Source organism: Lipophrys pholis (assembly GCF_963383615.2).
Source record: "Lipophrys pholis genome assembly, chromosome: 4".
Lineage (NCBI taxonomy): Eukaryota > Metazoa > Chordata > Actinopteri > Blenniiformes > Blenniidae > Lipophrys > Lipophrys pholis.
In genome coordinates, this window is record NC_137637.1 from 26,126,182 (window position 1) to 26,147,208 (window position 21,027).

Here is a 21,027-nt window from a genome sequence, read left to right on the forward strand (position 1 = left end):
GATGAACATTTTAATGTCATTGTGACTTGAGCATTGTTCTTGGCTCGTGATTATTGATGTGCAATACCACAGATCTCATTTCTGATCCGATACGAAGGAAAGCCGTAGCTGGTACTGCAGATTCTGACAAGAAGCCATTATTTTATAATTGTAACTGAAAGCTACGTTTTTGTCTTATTCTTTAAGCAGGACACAAGAGTTGGTGAAATGAGTTGTATCTCTTAAAAGAAACTACACAACATATCGCAAATTGATTGTTGTTGTCATGGATAGCTGATCGGGAAAGGGCTCATTAGGCCAGAGAGCGCCAGGCGAGACACAGGAGCTTGCTTGCTCTCAGAAGCTTTGTGGGAAACGGGAGGTGGAGCAAGCAGTCAACAAAGACGTGCCCTCAAGACAAAAATTCAAAAAGTCCAAAAATCCAAACACCTCCAAAAGCCTGGAGCACAAGGAACGCAGAAATCACAGGTACACAACTCCCCCTGAAACACAGATGAAGCGGCAAACAAGACACGCGCAGCAGAAGCCCAAATGTATACGCCTGTCACCAGGTGGAGACAATCACACACTCCGGCACAGGTGAAGCACATCCGGGCAGGGAGCAGCAATCAGACATGAGGACGGGAAGTCAAGGAGCTTGAAATGAGGGACAGAATCAGGAACTGTCAACAAAACTGAACCAAACCTGACACATGACAGGTATGACCATATCAACAACCACAATAAACATGTTGCAAAAGATTGACTGACCTGCGATAAATTATGTTGCCATGCCCACCGCCTTCACCCAAGCAATGACTTAAGTTGGTACTTAACTTCAGGTATTGTCACTCTCTTGGACTAATCATTTTGATTAAGTAATTTTACAGTTTTGCAAAAAAAGAAAAAGAGAAAACTGAAGAAAATACAGAATGTTTGACGTTTCAAAAAACAATCTTGTTATTTAAATTTGACGTAGGTGCTTATACCTAAACATGAGCTGTTCAACTCAAGATGGAGGGTTTTGTTTGGTTTTATCGGCTGTTGTTGCTTTTTGTGGTCCAGCATCATGAAAAGCATAGAGATTTAGTGAGAAATAAAATGGGCTGTTAGTTAGTGGAAGATGTTGAAGAATCGCTAAAAATCCATGAACATTAAAAATAAATAAATAAATAAAAAAAAAAACCTTGATCTTTCTTCAAAACAGAGAAACACGTCTATTTAGTGATGAACCTGATTTCTGTATGAATCTATTCATCCAAGTAAAAAGTCAATTTGTTTGTATGGAGGTTGCTGAAGTTTTAAAGTTCCTGTGCTTTTTGAATATGAAACACAATGTAGTGCAGAGCCAGCAGGCTGCGGCTAATCAATGACAGTCGTGTTTTCCTCTGTGTTGCTTTAGCGCTGAAAAATTGTCGTGTTTTGGGGCATTTTTCAAAGTGAACGAAGACAAAAAGAATTTCGCTTGAGTGTGAGCTCAAAGCACGTTAAAGTGAGGACAAACCAGATTGTCTTGTTCAGTCAGTGTGAGTGCCATTGTGTCTGACACATGGCATGTCATGCTCAAGTAGTTTTCCTCTTTCACCAATTACAGTGTTTATGTACCTGCAGAAAGCAGAATGCTTTGTGCATGATTGCAATTTTCATATTTCAAACCCAATCTATCGTTCTATCTCCAAACCCTCTCACTTTCTATTTACGTCTGTGACAAACTTCTTCTTTTTTTTTTTTCCCTTCCCCAGGGACATTTATTTTTGTCAGGTGTATCTGCATTTATTAGATTCAAATGCAAGAATGTTTTTTTTACCCTTCTTCTTCTTCTTCTTCTTTTTTTTTTTACCTTAGTGTTATTCCTCCTTGTGTCTCTTGCTGGTAATGATACTTTCTATCACTCCAAAGTGTTTTCAATCAGTCCCTCCGGTTTTAAAGAAATTGACTTAAAAAGGCTTGGCACGGTGAAAAAATGTGGATGGAATTCTAACCGAGGCTTCAATTCCAGAGATCAACCTGAACTAAATCATTCACAGAGTGACTCTGATGAAGGCCACACCAAGGCGAAGAACTTGCAGGCTTTTATAAAACCTTTTCTGAGAGGCGCATTGAACTTCGGGGTTTTTTTTTTTTCCTCTAAATGTTTTGTCATCCACTCTTTAGATCGTGTCGGTGCAGAAGGTGAAGTCGTGCATGAATAATATTTTTAAGTGTGCGCTAACGTGGCGTGGAGATGGGCACCGGCTGCTGAGGCGGCAGAGCGCCACCTGAGGAGGAGCAAGGTCAGACGTTCATGTGCAGCGTGGACCGGATTGGGGAGGATTATTTTAGACACTTCAGACTATTTTGGACTGGGTTTCTGAGCTCAGGGAGCAAAATTTACTTCAGACTCGTCTCCTGAAAAAAGAGGAACTCAGCAATTCATAAAAGTAAAAAAAAGAATTTTTTTTAAATTAACCAAGAAATGAATCCAAAGCTAGTAGTCTAATTTAATCATTTTTATTTAAAACTAAAACAGAAAAATGCTGAAGGTTTACCTTAGATTAAACAATACCTCATAAAACTGTGACAAAAGTATGTGTGATTACTTAACATAGCTACATGCCTTTCATTATGGCAGTGTTGTATATTCTGTAACTTCTATGTGTTTCAAGTAGATATTTTATCATCTTCCCTGTAATAATTCTCTCAAAGTGAGCAGCAAGTTTCTCACAAGTACTTGGTTTGTTACATCAGTTTCTTCATTTAAAAGGAAGCTGCATATTTCCACTAGTTATGGTAGTAAACATCTAGTTACTAGAGTCACTGTTACTTTTGTTTACTTCCTGTCTTTATAATGTGGAACAATGTGTATGTCTGATGTACTACTAAGTTGAGCTGTTGAAGATTTTTCTGAATGAAAGAATATATTTTGAACCTAAAAACAAATGTAATTAAAAAGGGACTGACTTTAGACCCCGTTTACACGTTTTCAAGTGAGAATGAAAAACGTATGTATCGGGGCTCTGTTTACATGACAATGGTGCTCGGCGCCGATAGAAATGCTACTTTTTGAAAACAGATCTCAAGATGGAACTTTTTGAAAAGGCTCCGACTCCCGTCTCCATGTGAACAGAGATGAACTTTTCTGAAACGCTGCTATCGCGCCTGTGCACCAGAGTAGTAGTGAACCGTTCCTTCTGCACATGCATCAATACATGGACAATAACAGCAACGGTGGCCTTCGGGGTGTCATGACTACCAGTCCATGTTCTCCTGGGAATCACCCGGAATAATCCTACTCCTGCGTCTGTTCACGTGTATTTTGTTTTTCTGATCTTGTGAATGTGGTTTCATTCCAAAAACAAACTACGTCTCTCACCAACATGAAATCTACACTGTTTTCAGCGTTTCTGCTATTTACGGATGTGTCTTTCAAAATGCTGCCACTTAAATGCAAAAATCTTTCTGAAACAAAAATGATGTGTTTTCACTTTAAATGTTGTCGTGTAAACTGGGTCCTAGTTGATTAAGGATTATTGATACTCTCCTCTTCAAAACAGAAGTCGAGTCAAATAGTAACCATTAAGACAGCAGCTCCAGCTGAAGCTAAAGCTAATAGTGCGCCCCAGTATGGAGGACAGACAGCGACAGCAGCGCTGCAGATTAACTTCTTACTCCAGAAATAGTGGCATTACTTTATAGCATGCGGCTCCTCATCCTGCAAGGTGGTAATAAACATACTCTGGGAATCATGATTGTTTGAGTTAAATGTTACAACAGTACAGTATTTGTTGAGAACAGAGCTCCTGAATGACACCGCTGTCTTCTCTTAAAAAAAAAAAGAAAACTGCATTCTCCTGTAGTTTCTCATCTTCTTCAAAACACTTAAATGTGACTCATCTTACAACAATCTCTTGGACAAGGACATAATGTAGACATGAAGACATTTTAACAAAGCAGATAAGCGTCGTTCCGAACCTCCCAAAATCAAAAAACAAGACGGATTTTCTTTGTCTCTGTCTCTGCAATGGCTACATGACTGTGGCAAAACATATATATATATATATATATATATATATATGTTTTTTAAAAACAGGTCATATACTAATATGTCAAAGGCACGGGCCCTAACTCACTAATCTGGAGGGCTGTGTCAACATGCACCATAAATTCGTATTAGAAACACTGCAATTTAATCAGTCATTAGTAACTTTAATTGCATTTGTTAACCATGAGGCAGTAATGACTTAAATCCTGTTTTCTTCTCACACCCACATGCATGGAGCTCGCGGCCTCTCCTTTCTCTGCTCGTCAGCCTCAGATAATAAACACGGGAGAACATTCTGGAGAAGGCACTTTTGAATACATTTCTTTTGAAAAATGGATTATCAAATTAATGGAAACTGCTCAATAACTGCTGCAGTGAGGAACGCTTCCCACCTAATTGAATTAGGGTTTTCATTTCTGTGATTTCTGTTTGTTTTTGGCAGCTGCCATCTGTTTGCCTGGGACCAGCTCTATTAATAAGCTATTCAGATTGAGATGGGGCTTTATTCCAGCAACTGTTTCTCACCTCTCTCTCTCTCTCTCTCTCTCTCTCTCTCTCTCTCTCTCTCTCTCTCTCTCTCTCTCTCTCTCCCCCCCCCCCCCCCCACCCCCTTCTCACTTCCTCGCTCACTCAAATGATTGTCATGGAAATCATCAGAGGTGCCAAGCCCGAGACAAAAGAAAGAGCTTTAACATACACCTGAGCCAAAAAGAACAGAACTGTAGTCTAATTACGATGGGAACAATTAAGACTGTGCATATTTATTGACAGGGGACTTCACACAGGAGCATATGTTCATGAATAGCAAAAAAAAAAAAAAAAATGAAGGCAGAGTGGAGTGAGGAGACAGTGTTGGATCTGAATATCTATATGATGATGTTGCTGTGGAAAAAAAAAAGTGATTTTACACTTTTTTTCCCCTAATTTTCTTATCAGCTATTATATATGAGACACTCATTTCCCACAATGTTTTCTTTTAACACCTTTCTAAAAAGCAATGTGGTTCATTCCCACTGTCTCCAATGAAAGAAAAAGCTTAATTGTCACTAACCACAATTAACCCCTTATTCGCTCTGTCTTTCATTCCCTCACTGGGTCTTTATTTCTTTTAGCTCTCCTGTTGACAGCTACAGTCTCCCTTTCAGTGCTTCAAGAACAAGGAAGTCCAATCTGGGCTTTTTACTCAGTATTCTGATCACACACCTCTCTCCTCCAGTAATACAAGTCTACTTTAAAATTCATAACTACATTTGGAAAGAATAAAAAGGGTGCCCTGATGGAATATTTCCAAGGAGCTTACTTGAGCGAAAATACAATTCGCTTTGGCATATTTAATAACCCTAACCTGGTCTTTAAGACATACAGTAGTAATAACAATATTAAAAAAAATAAAAAATACTGGTGACTGGTGGGGGGGGGGGGGGGGGGGGGGGGGAGGGAATTCAAGCTACGCCTTAGCATGAAATGAGTACCTGTAATTCCTGCCTCTAGGAGGAGGATGAGAGGATGGAGAGAATGGAGGGGAAAAATGAAGGAGACAAGAGATGGGTGAGACTCTTTGTCAAAGTTAGAAAGAGTCAGCTCAGCTCTACTCTCATTTTCTGCTCTTCTTTGCCTCTCTCCTTCTGCCTGGGAGGCAGTTTGAATTGAATCAAACAACCTAGATTGATTAAGCTCGGATGAATGACTTTCCAATGACACAGGATTCAGCGTCAGCCTCACCCCCATCCCTCTGTACATATTTGACATGGTTATTGGGGAGTTGATGTGCGAGTGATTGCACAGTTGCTTCCTCTGGATTCTGTGCAAGGTTAAAAACCTTCTGGCTGCACTAAATGTTGCCGCCATTGTTAGGTTCTTTGAAAGTCCCGTTTGATTCCTGTTGAATCCTGCTTTGAGTCGCATGCCTCTCAGGAAGAAGAAGAAGAAGAAAAAAAAACACACACAATGAATGACTGTGAGAAAATAGATAACATGTTCTTCCAATTGCAATATGAATTGCTCTGCTTGAGCTTTAGTATTAATCTCTTGTCCTCCTTCCTCTCACTAGTTCTTTTGTGTTTAAGGGGATGGGGGCTGTGGGGGTGGGGGTGGGGGGGGGGGGGGGGGGTATTGAATATTGTGGGATGTCCTGTTCTGTCCCCCAACCCTCCATTTGAACCCCCCCAATCTGAACTCCAGCTCCTTCTTTGTGGCTCTTCATTAGCATGGAGAGACAGAGACCCCTACTGCATCTTAAAGTGTACTAGAAGCCATGACAGCGGGCTTCACGTCTGAGCCTGCAGGACTCTACTGCCACCTGTCTGCGGTGGATGGCATGGCACTGGAGCAACAACATGTATTTTTACTGCAACACTTTGTTTGACTTCTAAATATCACAAAACCACACACACACACACACACACACACACACACACACACACACACACACACACACACACACACACACACACACACACACACACACACACACACACGATTCTAAGATGAAAACCTTCTTCAATGCCAGAACTCTCACTCCGCTTTACAGTTTTGATGACATTTGACAACAGAATGTAAAGACGATGTTATAAAAAAAGAGGATTTGCTGTGTTCAACAGTACTATGTTAACAGTATTCATCCATCTTCAACACTGCCGAGACGATTAAAGCTGACCTGCCCTGACACATGGCACCGAGAGAGAAAGAACTTCCTCCTTTCCCCAAGATGGGCATACGTATGCTGAGACAGTCCAGCTCGCACAGACACAGCGGATTCTGAATACAGCTCATATGATCCCATATTCAAATGTGGTGAAAATCAAAGAAAAGTTGGATTTTGGGGCAATAGACTTTGAATACAATGTTTTTGGACGTTTTCTGAGTTGAAGCGCAGTCACTTCACAGCCGAGATGATTGTGCGGTCGTTCAGGATGGAGTTTGCAAAGTTCCTTTATGGGCTACAAACTGCTGTGGACCCGGCCTGGAGGAAGCAGGTCCCACCACTGGAGTCTTATGAGCTCATCTGCATTGAAAAACCAAAAGCTTGCAGAAAGAGGTGTTGCTCGGTGTGATGAAATAACTCAATGAGAACCTGCTTAAACACTCGAAATGTCCTCAAAATGACATTGCTGAAAATAATGATTCTAACGACGTCTCAGTTGAACAATAAAAATACCAAAAAAAAAAGCAGTTGCAGAAGGGGTTTGTACATCAGCCAGATTAGTCAATGTTAAGGTGTCGGTGGAGCGGTGATGGAGGGAACTCTGACGGAGCATTAAAGTGTAAAACATGATGCCAAATGGACAAACTGGACCTGAGCCCGATCACAGGCTATCATTCATGACAGACTTTAATTCACACCCACTTGGACGGCTTTCAGTTTAATAATAACTGCACAATATTGCTAAAAATGACAGCAGTTTCAAAAGTGACCCAAACAGTTTTTATTCCGTTTCTATTAATATAATGGATTCAAAATTGTTTTACAAATTGTAGAAGCTCACACAGCTCTTAATTTTACTGCGACCATGAAGTATTCAGGACATTAGCCCAGGAGTCTTACAGGAAGTGGGGAAAAAAACGAGGCAGCGATGAAACATTTAATTGACTATGATGAAGAGTAGTGCATGGATGTTCATCTTTTTAAAACTGGTTTATTAGAGACTGGCGAGCAAGAAATTGTGATAAAGAGTGGAATGAATAAAGACGGTTTCCTGGAAAGAGCAACATTATTGGCTCAAAATCAAAATTGTATAGTCTTTATCATCGTACAATAAAATCAAAAGGACCATCTGGCCAGTGCGTCACACAGACAGTAAATAGAAAACTAGTTAAAAATGTAAAATAGATCAAACATAAAGATAGATAAAGCTTTTGAAACATTTCAGCATTTCATTCTCACCAAAATAGTTTTTGCCTCTCCGAGTAGAACCGAATTAGAGGACATGAAACCATTTAAAGACTGTTTCAAATAAAAATAAAAAAGCACTTTATTATCATAAAATTCAGTAAAAAAATAATGAAATATATGTAGTAAATTAAATGATATATACAGTAAATGTATATGATAATAAAAAAAAAATCAAACAAGTTTCATACTTTGAAAATGATGTAAAATGAATTTCTTATAAATATCTTGTAAAAATCTTATAATATAAAGCTTATAAAATGCTGTTGACACACCTCATTCACTATCCAGCACCACGATCTTACATTGTTTCATCCAGCAAAAGGTTGCTCAGCACTTTCCCAATTTGCCTGTGATCACTTGTTTTACGAGTACCGTTGCGTCACTTTTCTAAATCAGCCAAAGGAAATCCATCGCTGTATGTGAGAAGCTTAAATCACAACGATGCTGCGATGCTTCATCATCTAAAACTCAAACTGTTTTTACACGTGTTACGCCATTATCATAAAGCTATCATACTTACTTTAATGAAGCAGAAGGAAATGAGGAAGTTCACAAATATTGCCCGGGCACAGCGGTTTAAATGAAGGGCAAGAGAAAAAGCACTGTTATTCGGAGGAAAACATTCTGAAAGCGCAAAGACATTGACATCGGCTGCGTTAGTTATCATAGTAAATCAACGACATCGATGCATTTGTCAGGTTTACCCGATATCGTGAATCCTAAATCATCAACTTTTATATTTTAGCTGTTATCAGCTTCGGCTCATTGAATGACATCATCATTGCAACTAATCCAGCTGATCCACAATATTTACGCCAAACTGAAATAGATTATAAACAGATAAGTGAAATAACACAGGCTGAATATGAAAAGGTCATAACTGTACAACTTTGGGATTTTGTTGCTTATCGGGAAATGTTGGGTAAAACCTTTCAAAGACCCTTTATATTATGGACCCGTGTTTTAAGGAGCTTGGATCTATTTAATGTTGAGTACTTCTCCGTGTAAGGAATGTCCTTTTGTAAAAAAATAAAATAAAATAAAATAAAAATCCATACAAAGAGCCAGATGCTTGACTGGTGTAGAGTTTTACTCATTTCCTTTAGAGACGGACTCTTATTGTGTAATACTGTTTGCTCCCCGGGCTTCAACATCACAGAAAGGACGGCAGAGTGTATTGTATCCAGTGTAACATTTTCTCTTAGCCTCTTCTTTCCTAACATCCCATTTTCTGACTATATACTGCCCCCACCCCTTCCCCACCCCACCCCACTTCCTCTCCACCCCAAAGTGCCCTTCCATTTTTTGCTAATCAAAATATATTCACACAATCTCCTCCTCCTCTCCTGCAGGATCTGAGGGGCTGATTGGCAATTTCAGCAGCAAAACCACAGTTCAGTGGGAGAGACGGACAAACTCAAAGCTCCCTGACGTTGCCATGGAAACACCTCAACAAGAGGGGGTGAGAGACGATATGATCAAATGTGAACGCTCTACACACCTCGCGGTTTGTTGTTGCTACACCGCTCCCCGGCTTGTACGTTCATGCACACGCTTGCAAATCCACACGTGTGTCTAAAGAGGACACACACACACACACACACACACACACACACACACACACACACACACACACACACACACACACACACACACACTTTATATAGCAACAAGCAGCATCTGCGCCTCACTGATAACACTGCATCATCGTCGTAAAAACCATAAGAGAACAGACTGTATGCTCGTGCCTTGTACAATGGCCAGCTGCAGGCCTAACTGTCTCCATCACAGACACACTCACACACCCTGCTGACTTAAGCATCTCATCATCATCATCCTCATCATCATCATCATCTCCGCTCTCCCCTTTCTACAGATCTGTCCGGACTTAATAAAACTGTCAGACCACCGGCTGGGGCTGTTAAATAAAGACAGCATGAGGGCTGGATCCGCTGTCTGAAGCGGCTCCCCGGAACACTCCGTTAAACTCTGCCAAGCTGAATATGAAGTGCGTTAAGACGGACTTAAAGGATTTGGGTTTGAAGAAGCTGTTTAGAGAAGCAGATGCTGTGGATAAGACTGAGGATGCAACATTAACCCGCGGCTCATGTTGAAGGCCACCTTGACGTATTTCATGGTACAAAAAGTGCAGCAGGAAACCTGTTTAAGCCTTTTGATGCATTAAGCCTTTTCAAAAAAGTTGACCACTTAATTCTGTTATGTTGAATTTGACCTTCTGGAGGGAATCGATGCACTAGAACAGGGCTGGGCAACTTTTTTCGTGAAAATAACTGTGTGTCTTTTATTTACTTTTATTCACTCGAATTTAGTGTATAAAAAGTTTAAAACGGCCCTTTTGTCAGCTGTAGAGGGTAAAAAGTATGACATTTAAATATTCATTTTGGAATCTGGGGAAAGAAATCTGCATATATGGGAACTAGATATACAAGTTATACCTGTATTTCTATGTGTATTTATAGTGAGTATGTATGTCTAGATAGCTTTGTGTACATTGGATAACGATTTTTTTATTTTGGGAATATGTATTCATAAAAGATAGATAGATAGATAGATAGATAGATAGATAGATAGATAGATAGATAGATAGATAGATAGATAGATAGATAGATAGATAGATAGATCTATACAAATCCAAACAGTTGCTTACCAGTTATCTCCAGGTGGGAGCGTGCCAGTTCATCACAACAGGGAGGCGTCCAATAAAGCTCTTCTTCAATTACTTCTGTCTGATCCTGAATAAATCCATCACAGAATATTTCATTTACAAGATCATTGGAACTTCATGCACACAGTTACCACTGTAGCACAGCTGGAAAGTTACCAGTTGGGAAAATTCCCACTTCTGTGTTCCCGTAACAAGAAACAGCAAATATCAACACTTAAATCAAAGTACTCAGCGTTATAGATTCAGATGTATTTTTTTTTTTTTTTTTACCACTTCCCAGTTACTTAAGATTTTCTTGCTGCATTTATCTGTGAATTTGTGAAGCTTTTGTAGGATGTCAAAGTCTGTGGTTTTCCTACTTTACGGGATTGTTGTAGAACAGATTGGGCTTTTGCGGGCCTATTTTTGTGATTTACCCTGATGAACTCCATCTAGAAAGATCCTGACCTGGTCCATTGATGGGACCTGTCACCCTGAGCATCTCACCAAAGCCCAGTCCAAAAAAATAAATAAAAAATACCAGCACTATGATAAAGCTTTTGTTTGACAAATAAATAAGAAAAAAAATAGATACTCTTTGAATATCCATCATAAACAGCCAAATCTCACTCTGGTACAGTTTCAATAATATATTGTATGTAATTGTAGAAGGAGTATTTGTTTTTTTTTGTGCTTTTTGTGTAGAAAATGATGACACCCCGAAATAATTACACTATTATTTTTGTAATTATTATAAATGAGCCTGGTTTGGTATAGGTATATATTTTTTTGAATTCTGGCAGTGAGATGTTTTAATTCTTATCTCTCACATCTGGCAACAATCACATTTCTCCACGTGGAGATTTCATAACATGAGCCTTGACTGGAAAATAGTGCTTCACTGAATGCATCTCAAACAAAACTAAAGAATACATCAAAACAACTGCAAAGGAAATATCTCTAGGTCTTGAATATCATTTCTTCAAATCCTCTTACACGTTTTTTTTTTTGGGGGGGGGGGGGGGGGGTTAAACTTGAAGCTCTATAGAAACCCCAAGGATTCACTGATCCACTAAAATCACTCCTTACCTTCAATTACTTCCTTTTGGAACTGAAAATGTTGCTCAACTCTCTAAACCCGGTGAACCAAGCCACGAGACTGTTAGAAAACTATCGCCACTATTTCTTTGTCTGTTTCCTGATCTTATATTTGAGCTTATCTTCGCTTCGACAACTGAACACACGACAGGTGTAACTGCGCCACAATCACCTTTAATTGCCTCTCGAGATGAAACGTGATTGGCTGAGAGGAACGGCGATATCTGATTGGCTACTAGATAACGAGGTCGCGCCTGATTTTAAAAGAACAAACAAACAAACAAACAAAAAAACAAAAAAACAAAAAAAAACAACCATTAGATGAAGGAATATAGAATAAATTTTAAGCCAACACAAAGCTTTTCAACTTTAATGGAAAAAAATATATAATAACACACAATCTACACATAATATTGAATGTTTGGATATGTGAGTCATTTGTATAAGTTAGTATAAGTTTGAATTACACGGACACCTATCAACACGTTATACTATACCTCTGTAAATACACTCTGAAATATGTTTAAATTTGAAGGAAATCTGGATTTCAACCAGATTTTACTATTTGATTTCACCTCCGTACTCTGTAAGAATATTCTATTGTATGTATTTCTGAGTGAATCCTTCACTGTGTTTGAGGTTGTTTTTTTTTTTAATAATCGAGATCAGATTATATTCTATTGAATAAAATCTAACCAAACCAGCCTGTCATAATTCAATCCATCCATCTTCTATTTGGTTAACCACAGCACCACCGTGTGGCCCACTTGTCTGGAATTGTGGTTATAAATATTAACAGGTAAACAAAGAAATTGTCATTCAATAGAACAACTTAGCTCGGTAAGATTCAAACACAGACTTGCGTTAATTATTTGGACCATGATCACTCGGTTTAATATTTTGTATGTAAATCTATTAAACATTCTAATACGCACTAAAATAACATTTGTAAGGACTATAAAACCATAACAAAGTGCTGGAAGATCAAAAAGAAGGATGTAACTCATAAGGGAAATGCAAAAACCTTTGTGAACAACCCAGTATGAGACTACAGCAGCAATAAACACGACTTGCAATCTTCAGGGAGAGGGAGGACAGAAACGTGTTCCCAAAACAGACAGCATATTTTAAAGCAACGTGACAGAATAGAGAGAAAATAATCAAGTCCACGCCAAATAAAGAATAAAAGTTAACAAAGTTTATTACATGTTTATATACAAACAACCCTGCAAGGCACACCTTTGTTTAAATAAGAATATACAATACATTTTATAGTTGGAAGCAAACTTTTTTTCCTTTTTAGTTTTGAAATATATATTAATACAAGTCTGTTTAGTGTCGGAGAGGGAGGAGAAAAAAAAGGCCCCAAATTTGAAATGTTTCATCAATACAAACAATAAAGAAATATATGATCAAACATTTTATGATGTAAACATCTTTGAACTAACAAATCGTGTTAACTGTTGGACAAATTGTGTAAAAACAAAACAAAACAAAACAAAACAAAACAAAACAAAACAAAAAAACAGTCTTGGATCCTTTGTGTACACACTCGTCCAGTTACGGTTTAATCAGAGCAACATGAAGCATCGTTTGCCGAGCGGCAGAATTATTGTGGCGGCGAGTGGCAATCACACAAAATCTGAGTTAGAAAAACAAGCAAATTGCGGAGAGCAAAGGGCAACTCGTCGGCTACATAAATGCACATGATTAAGCAAACTACGGTAATTTACCTGACATATCGGCACCTATTAGCCTCTTAAAAGTCTTACCGAGCGCCTCGTCGTCTCAATGTCTCCATAACGTCTCCATAGCAGCTACAGCGATTCAGCCCATGGCTTGAAAAGTAGATAAATAAGCCTTGAGCAAAGGGCTACCTCTCTGGGATTCAGCTTCTGTATCCCTTTGCCCCTGCAGATTCGCTCCAGGAGCACAACAAGTGAGCCGACATTGCTTCAGAGTCGCGATGAAAGACGGCCCATTCAGCATCGGTCCCGTTTGACCCGGCAAAGACTAAAATAACTCGGAGCGGCTTGAGAGCGTGTTGCTTCTTGCTTGGTCACATAGCAGGCATGAAGAAGAGGCGATTACGTTCTGATAGGAGAACCAAACTGTCTGAGAAGTTCAATCAGAGCGCTGCATGGAAGCTCCTCCGCGTTGGTGGACTGCGCCGTCACCGGGAATTACCTTCCATATATGACGGACAGGGTCAGTTTAAGCCAGGACGAGGACGGCGGGTCAAAATCGGCCGTGTAGTGACGCCCGGTAGTGTCCGTAGTAATGTAGCAGTGAAAAAACTCATCATGAAAAGTCAAAGGTATTCATGAAAAAAAAAAAAAGCTGAAGGCTGCAGAAATCATGCAGCAAAAAAAAAAAAAAAAAAGCAACAGGCTTCGACTAGAAATGGTCAGCTAAACATAAAACCGTCCGTCCCTTCATTGATCACAATTTATTTTAATGTTTTTGCTGCTCGGGCCTGGATTGTATGTCGCGACTGAAGTAAAATGAGTTTGAAACACGCGTCTTTAAAATCACAGTCATACAAACCATGACTCACGATTTCTGCTTCTCTAAAAGTACGAAGCTTTCTCCTCCATTACAGCCATTAAGAAGCACGAGCCGAGGGTCCGGGATGCAGCCTGTGTACAAGAGATAATGCCGTTTTCCTCTTTACAAATCCAGATGAATTTGATATTTCAAGGCGTAATAGCTGCATAATGTTGCTTTAAATTGGATGTGAACATAAAAAAAAAAAACATAAAAAAAAGGAACTGTGATTTTTAATCGATGAATGATGACAAACTGTTGCTGCAGAAGCATGAAAACCGACTATATGTAAGGACTGAAAAGAACCATCACAGCCACTAGAATTCAAGGAAGGCGAATATTTGTTAGCATCTCTATGTGAATTCCTGTTAATCCAAAACAAATGTTAATGCATTATTTATTTATTTATTTTTGCGTGGTTAAATTGGTAACAGTGAAGGAAAAAATTATTAAAAACTCCTTCAGCTGCAGAGAAACTATAAAAATCCATTTGGAAGTTTTCTTTACAAGTATGTGAATTTATACAATAAAAAAATACTGAGTACTTCCACATAAACGGCATCTGACTGTTTAGGCCGGACTGTAATCGTGTTGTGACCGTGTGTGTGTGTGTGTGTGTGTGTGTGTGTGTGTGTGTGTGTGTGTGTGTGTGTGTGTGTGTGTGTGTGTGTGTGTGTGTGTGTGTGTGTGTGTGTGTGTGTGTGTGTGTGTGTGTGTGTGTGTGTGTGATCCAGTCACTCATTAGAAGCTGCTTTGATAAAAAAAAAAAAAGAAGAAGAAAAAGTGTTTCACATCAGTCAGGATTTTGGTGAACTAACACAACGGAGACGGGAGGCTGAAGGGACCCTTGTGAAAAAGGCGTGTCGGTACTCATGGAATTAAAGTAAACTACACAAAGGGTCCAAAACAATAACACACGTTTGGGACTTCAAGCTTGCCGATGTTAAGATTCAGACTCTCACACTCAAACACTTTTGCCATCATGAAGTGTCGTGACCTGTTGCGACAGAGTCCGTAGACGTACGAGTTCAACAAATGATGTCCGTCATTGTTGCAGTTTCTCTGTCGCCTTGCTTGAAAGAAAAAAAAAAACCAACAAAAAAAAAAAAAAACTCAGGCGGTGTCTGAAATCTGTGATAAGTCGCCTAGGAAGGCTGAAAACTGCTCGTCAGCGTCGTTTCCTGGGCATCGTCGTTTGGAGTTTCCAAGTCCTCCGGGTCGTATGCTTTATTCAATATTCCTACCGCGACATTCAGGATGGCTGGCTGGCATCATGCCAGGAGGCCCAGCCGCTTGACTTTTGCAGACAGGAAAGAGTGGATGATGAAGACTATGGTTTTAGGACAACAGTGGAGGTCCAGTTGCTGAGAAGAGAGAGAGGAGAAAGGAGAAGGTAAGATTTGGAAACATATATAAATGAACATGTTTCTACTGTATGTTGATCAGTTTTACTGTATAAATGCATCAGAAAAGACAAACTGGTGAATAGTCAGGTCACACAGCGGCGTCGTGGTGCTGCTGGAAAGTGATCAGCTTAAAGAAGAAGGAACCAAACGTCCTTTTCCTCTTTTAATTTCCTTCTCAGGTTATTTAATCATTGTCAGGTTTTAGTTTTAGCTTTAGGTTCAGCCTCTAGACTTTCCCTTTACATTCTGCTTTATGTTAAGTCATGTATGGGGCATAACAGATGTCTTCTGTAGTTTGCATGTTCATCATATGCATGCATAAGACTTCTCACCGTAGTTCAGAGTTCTCCCCACGTGTTTGTGCGCCGTCTGAAAATCACTTGTTGAATCTGCATTTCTGAACCAAACTGCTGCTGATTTTTTGGCATTAATCTCGTATTGATATGAAGGTTTTGATTTTTATTCCAATTAAATGGATTTCTACTTTTACAGGACAAGTGAGACAAATCTAAATGTAGAACGAGCCTCAGAAAGAACCACGGCCGTGTTAAAAACTTTTAAGGTTTGTCCTTATTTCGACATAAATAAAACAACTGTTGACTTTAAAACAACTTACAATCTCAGCATCGGGGCCTCCGAAGTCGAGGAACATCATCCGCACGCCGTCGTCCGAGGACATTCGGAGTCGCTCAAACGGCTGCTGGAGGAGGACGCTTTTCCTCACACCCATTTCTTCTGTGAATAGCGTGAAACCCTCGTCGATGTGAACTCCCAGGGTACACTCTTTCCCGTTCCAACTGCAGGCTGAAAAAAGAAAAAAAAAAAAAAAAAAAGGGTGTTTTGCAGAGAAGCTGAACAAGTGAGGGGTAATGCTGTGACTTATCAGTGCCAAACTGGAATCATCGCCAGTTCTCATTTTCCAATGTTGTTGTGGTTCAGTTGAATACACACTCACTGGTCACTTCATTCAGTACACTTGTACAATGTGATGTAATTGAAGCCTCTCCATTAACACGCAGAAGACAGACACAATTAAAATTAAAAAAATGTTTTAAATGTCTTGGTATGAAGCCATCAAGCTCACCGACACTGAAAACTGCAACCTTAACAAATGATTACATACCGTCTTCCTGTTGATCTCAGGTAAGACTAAACATTATAACCTTTGTAAAGCTGTTTCACTGCATATCAAATTAGTGAAGATCTCACAGGTCAAGGCTGTATCCTCTTAATGACACTGAAATGGATTGAATAATAAATAATGTAAAGACAAAAATAACAATTCAAAAGATTTTTTTGTGGTATCTAATTATATTTTCATTTTTTTTGCACTACCTCAAACTCCCAGCAGAGGGCAACATAATCCCATCATTACACTGAAGTGTATTGCACTGTGCAGTATTGGTGTATGAAATGTGTGTGTGTGTGTGTGTGTGCGCGCGCATTGTTGGTTAAAACAAAAAGCTGTTTGGGTGTTTACTTTTTCAGATATGAGCCGAGACACTACAGTCACAGCTACACTTCAGGCAAAAATGCCTCGTCTCTTCTCCAGCTCTTCCATAGAAATCTATAACAAAAAGGCTTTTATTTCAATCCCCTACTTCATCAAAATGCAACCAGATGGAATCTGCAGAGATTGAGGACGTTCCTCAAAAGAAAAAAAAAACCAGTCTGCAAAAGAACAATAAATCAAACTAATCCTTCTTTCTCAAACGGGTTCCTGCCGTGGATAAAAACGTTAGTCTGTCTCAGTTTCCTGGTGCCTGAGCACAAATGGTTTGGGTGAAAGAGATCTGACGGGTATTTATGGACAAAATAGCAGAGGAGCAGTTTTGATTATCAGTAGGAAATATGGACAAGATGGAGAGAATCAATCCTGCAACTGTACGAGTATGACGACCAGATTTCTTTAAAAGCATGTAGTTATGGGTCGAATCTGAAATAAAACTCAACTATTATAGTTTGGAGACTATCATAGAGCAGAAAGTCTTTCGGGTTCAATATCCCATCATACTGAAATGTATTTGAGCAAGACATTAAACTCCCAAATTGCTCGTAATGAATGGATTGAGCAACATAAAGCACTTTGGGGCACTAAAGCAGCGAGTCAAATCAATTGACCATACTGGAAAGTCTCTTCATTTCAACTTTAAAAGGTGCCACATTTGTAAGGATTGTGGTTCATCCAACAAATGCACAGATTTATGTGGTTAGCACACATGTAAAATGTATAAAATATACACTACCAATCCCAGAGAATACAAACTGACAGCATTGGTGGAGAGAAAAAAAATTTAATTATTCGAATTTGTCTCAATTCTGCTATTTAGACCATTGATTCTGCCCTAAAGTACCAAAAAGTATCATGAAAGAACAGAAAAACAAAAAGGATTATTCAACAATACCATGTTTACTTGAGGCCTACTTTGTTTTTTATAATTATCCCAACTTCAAAATGTTCAGAAAAGTAAAAAAAGCATTTGATTCTAATTAGAAACCAGCGGGCCCTCCCTCTGAGGTTAGCGTCACCGGCACCTCAACACTAATCACTCTTTAGTATCATAGTGTGAAGCTGGCATGCTCATCAACCTGCATCACGATCCACTGGGACCCAAAATAGAAATATCTGAATGTGCTGCTCGCAGGTGGGGTCGCTGCGCAGCAAGCGCGGGGAGAGAGAGAGAGAGAGAGAGAGAGAGAGAGAGAGAGAGAGAGAGAGAGAGAGAGAGAGAGAGAGAGAGAGAGAGAGAGAGAGAGAGAGAGAGAGAGAGAGAGAGAGAGAGAGAGAGAGAGAGAGAGAGACCCGCGGGTCAAAGAATGGCTGCAGCTCTGTACCCGTGGTGACCTCCTTGATGAGCTCAGCTGCATTGTGGCAGCCCTCCACCAGCAGATGGGTCCAGGTGGACAGCTCCTTGGCAGAGTCCACCCTGAAGACGTGAGTCTCCACGCCTTGCTTGGTGCCTGAGCGCAGGCCAAACGACAGCTCGGAGTCCAGCAGAGGAGAACTCTTCCCCGGGCCGGAGTGGACCAATCTGTGAGGGAGGGCACGCCACAAAAACGTCATTGTTAGGGTTTTAAAGAAGAGAAGTCAATAAGAGAAATGGATGACGTCACGGGGAAACGGTTCCAGAGGGGGAAATGCGGCGAACAGAGAAGAGAGAAGGAAGGGAGGGGAAAAAAAACACAAAAAAAAAAACACATGACTCATTGGTTCTGGTTCCACTAATGTTTTCCAAATGAATGTGATGTTATGTGGCAACATGTCCACTTATGGAAAGAGTGAGCGTGCGCTCTCTGACTTGGCCTCGGCTGCAGAGGGTGCGGAGAGACCTTTTCAGTTTATGAAAGTCCCAAACAATGTGTTCCTTTAGGAGTGAGCGTTTAGATGAAGAAAAAAAAAAAAAAAAAGAAGGAGGAGGAGGAGGAGAAAAACCCGAGTGCGTCGACCTGGTGGTGATGAGCGGGTGACTTTTGGTGGGGCTGCTGAGGCCGTCTTTGCTTTCAGGCAGGGAGGGGAACAGGAGCAGGTCCTTGTCAGTCAACACAGCCAGGACTGGTTTTTCTGGGCCGTGGGACACCTGCAGAGGACACGACGGACATCTGTATCCACACTCAGGGAAACATTCATACATCAGCCAGTTTCAGTTTGAAATAATACCCATTGCCTATTTGTCCATATAGAGTTTTTGACTTCTCTGTCGTTTCACACAATGAGATGATGAATTCTTCTGCACAAATAACGGAAGATAATTCAGAGTTTGTTATGATCACTTCCTCTTTCGGATTTATAATAAGATACATTCTAATTCCTGCATACAAGAGAAAACGGATGTTTAAAGAGATATTAAAAACACTGAAGTCTCAAAAAAAGACGATTTTAGTCTTTAGTTGTGGCTTCTAAATCTTTGGTGCTGCATCATGGAGGGTGGAGGTTTTGTGGGGCGCTGCGTCACGGTCGTACAACCACAGCCTCACTACACTACACGGTAGGAATACTGCCACAAGCCACAGCTGCCAACAACCAAAAGCAGAAAATGACAAACAAAGTGATGCTGAAAAACAGTAAGAGAACGCTTCCCCACATCCAAATGATCGTTTATTACTTCCATACCAACCTTTTTCCCCGTTTCCCATGTTATGTGCTTCATTTGTGGAAAACAGGACGACAAAAATAAAACAAAAAGAGGAATTCAAGACTGATGCAGAGACGGAACTGAAGCTCGTCCAAACCAAGAAACGGGGTCATTTTGATCAATCTTTTTGATATTGAGCAGAATTGAGTTCAACCTTTGGCTCTTGCCTTCACAGCAGTCCTGGATTTGTATGTGGCTCTTCTGGAAAATGACCTGCCCACCTCTGACCAGCTGTGTTCTTCTGTCAGTCTACCGCTGAGGTCCTGACTGACTTTACTCAACAATAATGACTTGGCATTTCGGTCTTAGGCGCTGAGAATGGACGTCTCTGTCTCGGGTGCACTATCCATCTGCTGATCCTTTGAAGATGTGATTTTAAAATCGACAGACTACAAATATTTGGAGCAGCAACAACCGTGTTGTGCTCAAGATATAAATAAACCACGAGCAAATATGGTACTATTTAGAGAAAGTGATAAATCCTGTGGCCTGTTAACAGAATATTAGTCAGAATGGCAGCCTGTAAAAAGAGATGTTTATATAATAGTTGCTGCATGTCTAAAATGATTTTGTATGCCGACATTGTGATATCTTCAAGCTCCACGTTATTGATTTGCGCTGCCTGTGAGCACCGAGCAGTCCATGTTAAATGAAAGCATAGCAGATGCGACATACTTTATATCACATAATAGTCACGGCAAAATTCTATCACACATGAAGCATTTGACAGCGAGTGTCAGCGGGGATGAGCTGGCTCTGATGAAGAACGTGGAATTGAGTAATTGACAGTAAATGCTAATGTGCTTTTTGTATGTGTGTGTTGCTGCAGGCAGTTTTAAACCGGGCACGAGTTATTATTCAAGGGGGCGAAACTCTGCCTCAGCAAAACCAGGAAGAAAGAAGCATCCAACACTTAAAAGAACAAATCAGGAGTGCCGGCAAGACTTTCCAAATCGAGTTCAATCAGATAACAAGTCAAAAAATACACAAAGCGATTCTTGTCCTGTTTATCATGAGAGGTGCTGCGTACCTGCTCTGTGATCCAGCCCAGATGTTTGACCTCCATGCCGGGCTGCATGTGTTTCATCTCCTCCTTGACTCGCGGTAGGAGGTGGGCCGCGCCAGCCTGGATGGCGTTGTACCAGGACTGGGCCATTGCCGGGTCTTTGGCCCGCAGGAACACGGCGTTCTTTCTGTTGGATGAAATCACCTCGAAATACCTGACGAATGACATCAAAGGAGGAGGGAGGGGAGCGGGGAGAGCGAAAGAAGCAGAGAGCGAGAGA

The 21,027-nt window shown here is 40.2% G+C and overlaps 1 protein-coding gene across 1 annotated transcript in view; it reads right to left on the reverse strand.

Moving 5' to 3' along the window:
- Positions 1-14,801: 14,801 nt before the first annotated feature.
- The window catches only part of snta1 (syntrophin, alpha 1), a 34,543-nt gene continuing 28,317 nt past the window's right edge, over positions 14,802-21,027 (reverse strand). The window contains exons 4-8 of the mRNA XM_080461016.1: positions 20,772-20,961; positions 19,056-19,186; positions 18,444-18,640; positions 16,225-16,412; positions 14,802-15,566 (exon numbers count right to left, since the gene is read on the reverse strand). Of these exons, the coding sequence (XP_080317142.1) occupies positions 15,474-15,566; positions 16,225-16,412; positions 18,444-18,640; positions 19,056-19,186; positions 20,772-20,961 (799 nt within the window). The 3' untranslated portion in view covers positions 14,802-15,473. The remainder of the gene's footprint in view (positions 15,567-16,224; positions 16,413-18,443; positions 18,641-19,055; positions 19,187-20,771; positions 20,962-21,027) is intronic.